Source organism: Coregonus lavaretus (genome assembly GCF_964263955.1).
Source record: "Coregonus lavaretus genome assembly, chromosome: 32".
NCBI lineage: Eukaryota > Metazoa > Chordata > Actinopteri > Salmoniformes > Salmonidae > Coregonus > Coregonus lavaretus.
The window spans coordinates 5,060,055-5,072,024 of record NC_140019.1 but is presented as its reverse complement, the minus strand read 5'-3'; the positions used below and the strand labels follow the sequence as shown (position 1 = coordinate 5,072,024).

The following is an 11,970-nucleotide window of genomic DNA, read 5'->3' as shown; positions in this document are numbered from 1 at the left end:
CACCGCCCGGGCAACGAAGGAGTGGCTTCGTAAGAAGCATTTCAAGGTCCTGGAGTGGCCTAGCCAGTCTCCAGATCTCAACCCCATAGAAAATCTTTGGAGGGAGTAGAAAGTCTGTGTTGCCCAGCGACAGCCCCAAAACATCACTGCTCTAGAGGAGATCTGCATGGAGGAATGGGCCAAAATACCAGCAACAGTGTGTGAAAACCTTGTGAAGACTTACAGAAAACGTTTGACCTGTGTCATTGCCAACAAAGGGTATATAACAAAGTATTGAGAAACTTTTGTTATTGACCAAATACTTATTTTCCACCATAATTTGCAAATAAATTCAATAAAAATCCTACAATGTGATTTTCTGTATTTTCTTTTCTCATTTTGTCTGTCATAGTTGACGTGTACCTATGATGAAAATTACAGGCCTCTCTCATCTTTTTAAGTGGGAGAACTTGCACAATTGGTGGCTGACTAAATACTTTTTTTCCCCACTGTATATATATATATATATATATATATATATATATATTTATATATATATATATATATATATATACATGTACACTGCTCAAAAAAAATTAAGGGAACACTAAAATAACATCCTAGATCTGAATGAATGAAATAATCTTATTAAATACTTTTTTCTTTACATAGTTGAATGTGCTGACAACAAAATCACACAAAAATTATCAATGGAAATCTAATTTATCAACCCATGGAGGTCTGGATTTGGAGTCACCCTCAAAATTAAAGTGGAAAACCACACTACAGGCTGATCCAACTTTGATGTAATGTCCTTATTACAAGTCAAAATGAGGCTCAGTAGTGTGTGTGGCCTCCATGTGCCTGTATGACCTCCCTCCAACGCCTGGGCATGCTCCTGATGAGGTGGCGGATGGTCTCCTGTGGGATCTCCTCCCAGACCTGGACTAAAGCATCCGCCAACTCCTGGACAGTCTGTGGTGCAACGTGGCGTTGGTGGATGGAGCGAGACATGATGTCCCAGATGTGCTCAATTGGATTCAGGTCTGGGGAACAGTTTGGCCAGTCCATAGCATCAATGCCTTCCTCTTGCAGGAACTGCTGACACACTCCAGCCACATGAGGTCTAGCATTGTCTTGCATTAGGAGGAACCCAGGGCCAACCGCACCAGCATATGGTCTCACAAGGGGTCTGAGGATCTCATCTCGGTACCTAATGGCAGTCAGGCTACCTCTGGCGAGCACATGGAGGGCTGTGCGGCCCCCCAAAGAAATGCCACCCCACACCATGACTGACCCACCGCCAAACCGGTCATGCTGGAGGATGTTGCAGGCAGCAGAACGTTCTCCACGGCGTCTCCAGACTCTGTCACGTCTGTCACATGTGCTCAGTGTGAACCTGCTTTCATCTGTGAAGAGCTCAGGGCGCCAGTGGCGAATTTGCCAATCTTGGTGTTCTCTGGCAAATGCCAAACGTCCTGCACGGTGTTGGGCTGTAAGCACAACCCCCACCTGTGGACGTCGGGCCCTCATACCACCCTCATGGAGTCTGTTTCTGACCGTTTGAGCAGATACATGCACATTTGTGGCCTGCTGGAGGTCATTTTGCAGGGCTCTTGCAGTGCTCCTTCTGCTCCTCCTTGCACAAAGGCGGAGGTAGCAGTCCTGCTGCTGGGTTGTTGCCCTCCTACGGCCTCCTCCATGTCTCCTGATGTACTGGCCTGTCTCCTGGTAGCGCCTCCATGCTCTGGACACTACGCTGACAGACACAGCAAACCTTCTTGCCACAGCTCGCATTGATGTGCCATCCTGGATGAGCTGCACTACCTGAGCCACTTGTGTGGGTTGTAGACTCCGTCTCATGCAACCACTAGAGTGAAAGCACCGCCAGCATTCAAAAGTGACCAAAACATCAGCCATGAAGCATAGGAACTGAGAAGTGGTCTGTGGTCACCACCTGCAAAACCAGTCCTTTATTGGGGGTGTCTTGCTAATTGCCTATAATTTCCACCTGTTGTCTATTCCATTTGCACAACAGCATGTGAAATGTATTGTCAATCAGTGTTGCTTCCTAAGTGGACAGTTTGATTTCACAGAAGTGTGATTGACTTGGAGTTACATTGTGTTGTTTAAGTGTTCCCTTAATTTTTTTTGAGCAGTGTATATATATATATATATATATATATATATATATATATATATATACAGTGGGGAAAAAACTATTTAGTCAGCCACCAATTGTGCAAGTTCTCCCACTTAAAAAGATGAGAGAGGCCTGTAATTTTCATCATAGGTACACGTCAACTATGACAGACAAAATGAGAAAAGAAAATACAGAAAATCACATTGTAGGATTTTTATTGAATTTATTTGCAAATTATGGTGGAAAATAAGTATTTGGTCAATAACAAAAGTTTCTCAATACTTTGTTATATACCCTTTGTTGGCAATGACACAGGTCAAACGTTTTCTGTAAGTCTTCACAAGGTTTTCACACACTGTTGCTGGTATTTTGGCCCATTCCTCCATGCAGATCTCCTCTAGAGCAGTGATGTTTTGGGGCTGTCGCTGGGCAACACAGACTTTCTACTCCCTCCAAAGATGTTCTATGGGGTTGAGATCTGGAGACTGGCTAGGCCACTCCAGGACCTTGAAATGCTTCTTACGAAGCCACTCCTTCGTTGCCCGGGCGGTGTGTTTGGGATCATTGTCATGCTGAAAGACCCAGCCACGTTTCATCTTCAATGCCCTTGCTGATGGAAGGAGGTTTTCAATCAAAATCTCACGATACATGGCCCCATTCATTCTTTCCTTTACACGGATCAGTCGTCCTGGTCCCTTTGCAGAAAAACAGCCCCAAAGCATGATGTTTCCACCCCCATGCTTCACAGTAGGTATGGTGTTCTTTGGATGCAACTCAGCATTCTTTGTCCTCCAAACACAACGAGTTGAGTTTTTACCAAAATGTTCTATTTTGGTTTCATCTGACCATATGACATTCTCCCAATCCTCTTCTGGATCATCCAAATGCACTCTAGCAAACTTCAGACGGGCCTGGACATGTACTGGCTTAAGCAGGGGGACACGTCTGGCACTGCAGGATTTGAGTCCCTGGCGGTGTAGTGTGTTACTGATGGTAGGCTTTGTTACTTTGGTCCCAGCTCTCTGCAGGTCATTCACTAGGTCCCCCCGTGTGGTTCTGGGATTTTTGCTCACCGTTCTTGTGATCATTTTGACCCCATGGGGTGAGATCTTGCGTGGAGCCCCAGATCGAGGGAGATTATCAGTGGTCTTGTATGTCTTCCATTTCCTAATAATTGCTCCCACAGTTGATTTCTTCAAACCAAGCTGCTTACCTATTGCAGATTCAGTCTTCCCAGCCTGGTGCAGGTCTACAATTTTGTTTCTGGTGTCCTTTGACAGCTCTTTGGTCTTGGCCATAGTGGAGTTTGGAGTGTGACTGTTTGAGGTTGTGGACAGGTGTCTTTTATACTGATAACAAGTTCAAACAGGTGCCAGTAATACAGGTAACGAGTGGAGGACAGAGGAGCCTCTTAAAGAAGAAGTTACAGGTCTGTGAGAGCCAGAAATCTTGCTTGTTTGTAGGTGACCAAATACTTATTTTCCTCCATAATTTGCAAATAAATTCATTAAAAATCCTACAATGTGATTTTCTGGATTTTTTTCCTTCAATTTGTCTGTCATAGTTGACATGTACCTATGATGAAAATTACAGGCCTCTCTCATCTTTTTAAGTGGGAGAACTTGCACAATTGGTGGCTGACTAAATACTTTTTTCCCCCACTGTATATATATATATATATATTAAAAAAAAGAATATATATATATATATATATATATATATATATATATATATATATATATATATATATATATATATATTGTTTTTTTTTTTTTTGGTATATAGATTGTCCGGACCAATATATATATATATATATATATATATATATATATATATATTAACAATATCTAAATCTACCCAATCTTTCTCACACACAAATACACACACACAACCCTGCAATACGGTAATGTCCTTGTAAAAGGATGCAAAAGCACCAACATGTGAAGTTCATAGAAGCATGTCAGATTGGGTGTCAAATTAAAGCCTTAAGAAAGTATTCATACCCCTTGACTTATTCCACATTCTGTTGTGTCACAGCCTGAATTCAAAATAGATGAAATATATTTTCTTTCTTACTCATCTCCACACAATACTCAATAATCACAAAGTGAAAACATGTTTTTAGAATTGTTGTATTCAATACATGTTAGAATCACCTTTGCCAGTGATGACAGTTGTGAATCTCTCTGGGTACGTCTCTAAGAGCTTTGCAAACCTAGATTGTACAATATTTGCCCATCATATTTTTCAGCATTCTTCAGGCTCTTTCAAATTTGTTGTTGATAATTTTCAAGTCTTACCATAGATTTTCAAGCAGACTTACAGTCCAGTCAAAAGTTTGAACGCACCTATCAGTCCAGGATTTTTCTTTACTTTTACTATTTTCTAGATTTCAGAATAATAGTGAAAACATTGAAATATGAAATAACATATGGAATCATGTAGTAACCAAAAAACTGTTAAACAAATCAAAATATATTTTAAATTTGAGATTCTTCAAATCACCACCCTTTGCCTTGATGACAGCTTTGCACATTCTTGGCATTCTCTCAACCAGCTTCATGAGTCAGGCTAGTCACCTGGAATGCATTTCAATTAACAGGTGTGGAATTTCTTTCCTTCTTAACGCGTTTGAGCCAGTCAGTTGTGTTTTGACAAGGTAGGGGGTGGGGGGGTATACAGAAGATAGCCCTATTTGGTAAAAGACCAAATCCATATTACGGCAAGAACAGCTCAAATAAGCAAAGAGAAACGACAGTCCATCATTACTTTAAGACATGAAGGTCAGTCAATACGGAACATTTCAAGAACTTTGCAAGTTTCTTCAAGTGCAGTCGCAAAAACCATCAAGCGCTATGATAAAATTGGCTCTCATGAGGACCGCCACAGGAATGGAAGACCCAGAGTTACCTCTGCTGCAGAAGATACGTTCATTAGAGTTACCAGCCTCAGAAATTGCAGCCCAAATAAATGCTTCACAGCGTTCAAGTAACAGACACATCTCAACATCAACTGTTCAGAAGGGACTGTGTGAATCAGGCCTTCTTGGTCGAATTGTGCAAAGACACCACTACTAAAGGACATCAATAAGAAGAAGAGACCTGCTTGGGTCAAGAAACACGAGCAATGAACATTAGACTGGTGGAAATTTGTCCTTTGATCTGGAGTCCGAATTTGAGATTTTTGGTTCCAACCGCCGTGTCTTTGTGAGATGCGGTGTGGGTGAACGGATGATCTCCGCATGTGTATTTCCCACCGTAAAGCATGGAGGAGGAGGTGATATGGTGTGGGGGTGCTTTGCTGGTGGCACTGTCTGTGATTTATTTAGAATTCAAGGCACACTTAACCAGCATGGCTACCACAGTATTCTGCAGCTATACGCCATCCCATCTGGTTTGGGCATAGTGGGACTATCATTTGTTTTTCAAAAGGACAATGACCCAACACACCTCCAGGCTGTGTAAGGGTTATTTTACCAAGAAGGAGAGTAATGGAGTGCTGCATCAGATGACCTGGCCTCCAGAATCCCCCGATCTCAACCCAATTGAGATGGTTTGGGATGAGTCAGACGGCAGAGTGAAGGAAAAGCAGCCAACAAGTGCTCAGCATATGTGGGAACTCCTTCAAGACTGTTGGAAAAACATTCCAGGTGAAGCTGGTTGAGAGAATGCCAAGAGTGTGCAAAGCTGTCATCAAGGCAAATGGTGGCTATTTGAACAATCTCAAATATAAAATATATTTTGATTTGTTTAACACTTTTTTGTTTACTACATGATTCCATGTGTTATTTCATAGTTTTGATGTCTTCACTATTATTCTACAATGTAGAAAATAGTAAAAATAAAGAAAAACCCTTGAATGAGTAGGTGTGCCAAACTTTTGACTGGTACTGTATATATTGTTCCATACAATCTATATTACAAAAATTATTAAGATCTGATCATTTGAACATGTATTCACAGGACTTGATTCATGAAATGTGTAAAAAAAACTGTTACCCCATGTGTAAGGTAAAGCATGACATCGGAAAGACAAGAGAGTCCATTTTTAGACAATGACACGCTCTGTTTGTTTACGTGTCAGTGTTGGATCACAGTCATTCCCGGCCTTAGATCCCAGAATGAATTCTCCAAAAGTCCCTGTGGGCACACCTTTAAAGCCACTGGGATCTGCTGCAGGCTATGAAGCCTCTCTGTCATCTCACTTTCTCATTACCCTTATCTCAACACAGGCGCTGCCATTCAACATGTTTGCCACTACATGTGCTGTATTGGATTATGCTGTGATTGACAGCTTGTAAAGAGTCGGGTGAAAGGTGAGGGGTTGCATGCATAACAGATAACAGAAACAAACACAACTAGTAACACGTGTGGTAGATGTGTGTACTTGAGAACACATCTAGTAATTCCTTGTGAAACGTATCCATACATAAAAACGTGCAATATTTTGGTTGGTTATTATCACACTGTATGTTTTTATGAGCATCTGGGTTAAACACTTAAATATGCACGCCCTATGAGGAGGGTAATTTACATTAGGCCTCAGCTCCCCTCATCTCATGGTGCCAACATTATCATTAAGAAAGTCTGTCAGCATTTGCACTGATGAGTAGAGACAATGATTATATATTTAATCAAATAAAAAGACATCACAATCCAATCCCATTTTCTTACTTAACAACTACAAAGACATTTATTCCATTGGATGCATATTCATATTTTATATGTGCCAGTTCCCACAACTAATACTGTGATACAGATTAGCATTTTGTCTGCTGATAAGGAATCCCACTGTAGCCTTGAGGTAAGTTCGCTAAAGAGTAATAAAACTAAATAAGCATGATTCTGACCTGTGTAAAGGGTACCTTTATTCCTAAACATATCATCAATGATATGCCTATCTAATCAAGCTTGGTGTCCTCAGATAACATTCAAAAAAGGATTGAAATAACAACCTCCCTCCCTTCCCAGGCAGTTAACATATGTCCCCATCACCTATCCCTCTGTGTGGGATATAAATAGACATTTGTTTAGCATATCAAAGAGAGCGGCTGGAGAAAGAGAAGAAGAAGAAAATGAACGTGACCCCCTGTACTCCAAGAGCAAATACTGTCACTCTGCTAAACACAAGACTTTCTGACGCAGCCTAGCTCTACCTGCCTACCTACAGAGAATTACCTTAGCACAGCAGCTGCACCACACACATCCCCTCAAGGCTCTGCTGCTGTTATTTCATACCCTGTTGAAGAGAAAAGATATGAACAAATGTTACTGCAACCAGAGGCGTCATGACTCATGCCCATTGGGGGCACAGGGGCATGTCCCCCCTCAGATTTGTCCTGTAAACTAAAAAATCTAATAATAATATTACTTTTATTATATGTAATACTACTAGCCACTTAGCAATTTTATGAAGTTGGCTCCAGCTATCCCAGATAGGTTCCCAATCTCCCAACCTCATAACTAGCTACCAAGAAGCAATTTCAGGCTACCAAGTTAAGAGTAACGAGCTTGTCTAAGTATCTTAGCTGGCATGCCTGCTGGCAAGGTTGGTAGACTTTAGAAAAGCAAGCAATAACTAAATGTACTGAATAATACTCACATCCCTTTCAATCTTTTACACAGACATTAGCAGAGCTGCAGAGAAGCATATTTAGTTTCATTAAAAAATAACCACCAGTCAGGAGGATACAGACAGCTCAAGAGGTATGCTTAGATAAGCAGAAAAATATACATATTTTTTACATTCAATTAAGCATAATGAATATGGCTCTAGATTGCAGGAAAAAGCTGTTTCATGTGTTTGAAAAATGCAAAATTATTTAATTTATGGACGGGGAGCATAGCCCACCTACGGCAGCCCCAAAGCCAACTTCATGTACTTTGTGCCTCCTCAGATTTTTGGGGTGCATGACGCCCCTGTCTGCAATAACAGACTACATGCCATGCCTCAACTCTTTTCTTTGATCAAAAATGGAAGACTTCAACAATGTGATGTTAAATAAATAAAGAGGTATTAAATACTCTCGATTTACGCAAAACAACTGGCATGCAAGCAATTACTTTCCTTCCACTGCTTGACAGTGTCAAATATATACAAGGCTATTTTTGGAGTAGTCTACTAATGCACTTGCATTATGTAGGCCTATAGCTGATGTAACTGAGTCTATAGGCTCCATAGACAATCCAGTTGTTTGGATTTGGCTTCATAATGATATCATAGCCTTTTGCACTTTATTTTTTTATTTTTTATAATTGTAGCATAGCCTACATTACAGTCAACATTCAGGAGTGTATACTGTACAGCAGGCACATGCACAGACGGAGCCCTAGGGGTGCTGGAGCACCTACCCTTTTGCCCTCCTATGAAAAAGTGCCCTTTTTTGTCTCTTTTTTTCTGTTGTAAGTTTAAATGCAACGAATTGCCTATCAAACTAGATAATTTCTCATGAACTCATTCATCTCACTCATCATCCACTACTGGAGTTATCTTGTGAAATGGCAAGAATACTTCATAAAAGGTTATCTATCAATGGAGCATCCCTCCCTTCATGTCCAATATGGAAGAACCCCTTGTTTCCCGCAGGTGGAAAGACACTGGCTAATATTACCTGGCAATGCCAAAACATCAGTCAGGTGGGGCAGGTTGTAAGGGAAGGAGATATTATACCGTTCCAAGAGCTGATTTAATAGTTTTGCCTGAAGTGTATTTCCTCAAAGGGTATTGATGTGGGATCTAAAAGTGATTTAGACAACAAACTGAGGGATGTTGCTATTGGGAAAGGAACGGTTTTCGCCCTATACAAGCTGGTGGGCCTCCCCAAATAGCAAAAGCCCTACTCAGTTACGTTGGGAGCAGGACATGGGTGTAGCCTATTTATCACAACAGCACAATGGGATGCAATATGGAAAAATATAACATCAATATCCAATTGTGTAAGATATATGATTTTTCAACTGAAGATCTTACACAGGGCATACATCACACCACACACGTAGAAAAGGATGGATCAAAGCCATTCAGACTTGTGTTAACGTGGCTGTGGTGAGGTCAGTACACTAATGCGTCTGTTCTGGATTGAGGTAGTTTATATGTTGAATGTATATATCCCACTGTGTCCTGTAGTGTGCCTACTAGGCAATAGGGTGGGTAATATCCAACTTAGAACCCTGCAACACATTGCTCTGGCCCACCTATCAGTCACATATTTATGAATTGGAAAGTGCTTAAACCTCACACCATAAAAGTTGAATGGAGGTGTTTTCCAGGCAGAGTTTTAATGATTGTTTACGCGTGCAGTTTTACAACAGGTCTGATTTAAAACGAGAAACATGCGTATGTATGGCATGCGCCAAGTTTATAAATCTCAATGTTTTTGTACGTGCACAGACTTTTCAGAAATGGTACTCAGAAACTTTGTGTGAAATTTACTCAACGTTATAAATAAGGCCCCTGGTGATTGTGGGTGTGCTCGCTTGCATGCCAGCTTGGGCTATCCAGTGGGGCTTGGTCCTTCCCGTCCTTGAAAAATTCCTTTGGGCTGGGGGCGGGGGCTTCGCCCTGCCGGCGGGGGCTTCGCCCTGCCGGCGGGGGCTTCGCCCTGCCGGCGGGGGCTTCGCCCTGCCGGCGGATTGGAGAAGTTGGAGTTGGCACTGATGATAGCATTTGTTTGTATTGAGACGTCTTAACTCAATTGTTTTGTGTAGAAAATAACCAACTATGGCTATGTTAAAAAAATAATGTTGGTAATAATTTGGCTAAATAATTTTAGGGGGCACCTGCCCCACCAAAGGTCTGTGCACGGCCCTGCTGTACTGTAGCCTATTGCTACCAGGCAAAAGATGATCTATTATATTGACAAGATGGTCGACTTACCGATCTAACAACGGACATATATGTTCGCAAAGGTGAAAGGCAGGCGGGAGGAGGCGAGATCAGGTGGGAACATTCTAGCCAATTATCTTTTGTAGAAAACATATCAATACACTCGTAACAACCTAAGCCATATGAAACTTATATTCAATCAAATAAGCCTCACCTATCAAAATAGCAATTCACTTTTATCTTTAACAAATTCTACACTCTCTCATTACCCCCATCCTTAATCTGCGCAGACAGATTTTGGGCGGGGGGTCGACCCTCTTGCGTCGCCTCTTCCTCTCTGACCAAGTTTGTAAAGTAGGTGAAAATTGCTTTCAACCAGATGAGGGCGCTACCTTTTATTTCAGCATGTGTGAGAAACAACTCCAACCATACAGTATCATCCTGCCCATGACTTGGGTTCACTCGCTCGCACAACCCATAACACATGTCCTCATGTCAAAACTAAAGGGGTGGGAAAAAATAGTATACATTTACATTTCTATTTTTTTTTTACAATAGCCTACTTTCACTGTCACTGTCATTCAGAATTTTCCAACTGTTTCTGCATTTATTGTTTCTCCTCATATTCTAAAAAAAATGAAAGCTTTTAGTGCTTTGTCACTGTGCCATTAAAATATAGGAGAGCTCTTTGCTTTTCACACATTTAGAGCTATTCACATTGTCTATTTGAACAAACAGGTGAAGTCTAGGCTACCATTGAGTGGTGTATATTCTTGGTGTCACATGAGGGAGTGCGGAAGTGCTCACCTGTTGTCTGAAAACTAAAATGTTTCGTTTCAAGGTCTGCAGTTCTCCGTTTGGTCTATGAGACCCCCTCTCCTCACCCATCTCTCGCTCTCTCTCCCTGCATCTCTCTTCACCCCCTCCCCTCCACCCCCATTCTCTCAGCATCTCTGCATTCTCTCCTCCCACAACTCGTGTGGGAAGCTCAATGCAGCTGTAAAGCAGCATACCTATGACACAGGCAGGGATAGTGGCTATTATAAGATCCACACACCCTCCTACCCACGTACCCGGATCCCTGATGACTGTTTTAACAGTAGTTTATTTTAATGCAGTTTCTTGATTTGGTGGAAGATTGCCCGCATCTGACTTAAGCTGAATGATTCATTTTCCGCGACAGTCGCTGTTCTCCTTTTTTTCTGAATATCACAGTGTGGTGTTTTTTCCCCTCCTTTTCTTTTCCTTGGAGTAAAGACTGACTGAGCCTCAGACATCACTGGTAGGTAGCTCTGTGAACTGCATGATTCGAAAAAATACGCGATTTAATATTTTTGGAGGTGAGTAAACCCGCGCATGATTGTTTCGGTTAATCGAGTGGGTAGCCTACTGCTGTTTCGTTTTTGCCTGAACTGTTCAGTCCAACTTGAGCGAGCATCTCTATGGACTGGGGGTGTTGGAGCAGCACAATTCGTTTCCTTCTCCTCTCTCATGAACTGGAGAGAATGCTGAAGTTGTTTTGCAGTCACTTCAGCTGCTCGCCTTCAGTCCCTGCTGTCTTCACGTAGAGGTGGGCACCTTGTCTTTAGTTCATTCCGAACTGAAATGCTTCATGGATATACAACAACCGTGGGGATGAACGAGAGAAATAATGTTTTAAACAAGTGGAGCCTGTCAAGAAGAGATGCTTAGACTGAAATCTGGGCTCACTGCGATACCGACGTCTGAATGGGAGCAACGCGTCTCAATGCCCCTCAAGAAACCACCTTTACAAACGCTTAAGGTAAGACCTCTGTCATTTTCTATACAGTGGTTAGAAAGCTTTAATATCCATTCTTTACATTGTTAATATTTTTTATTATATTATGGTTTGATCCGCCTGGGGCACAGGCTTCATGGGATGTTTTAGCCCACAATAGGGTGCAGTAGCCTATATATTTTCTTCTCTTTTTGTTGAATAACCTGGTATATGCCCACAAAATTGGCCCACTTGCTATATAAAATGATTTATTCCTCTGGTGATT

General features: G+C 41.6%; 1 protein-coding gene across 1 annotated transcript in view; it reads left to right on the top strand.

Moving 5' to 3' along the window:
- Nucleotides 1-11,630: 11,630 nt before the first annotated feature.
- LOC311107660 (SLIT and NTRK-like protein 4) overlaps nt 11,631-11,970 on the top strand; it is a gene marked incomplete at both ends in the record, with an annotated part of 46,210 nt that continues 45,870 nt past the window's right edge. Inside the window, one exon of the mRNA XM_084150186.1 lies at nt 11,631-11,729. Within this exon, the coding sequence (XP_084006312.1) occupies nt 11,631-11,729 (99 nt within the window). The remainder of the gene's footprint in view (nt 11,730-11,970) is intronic.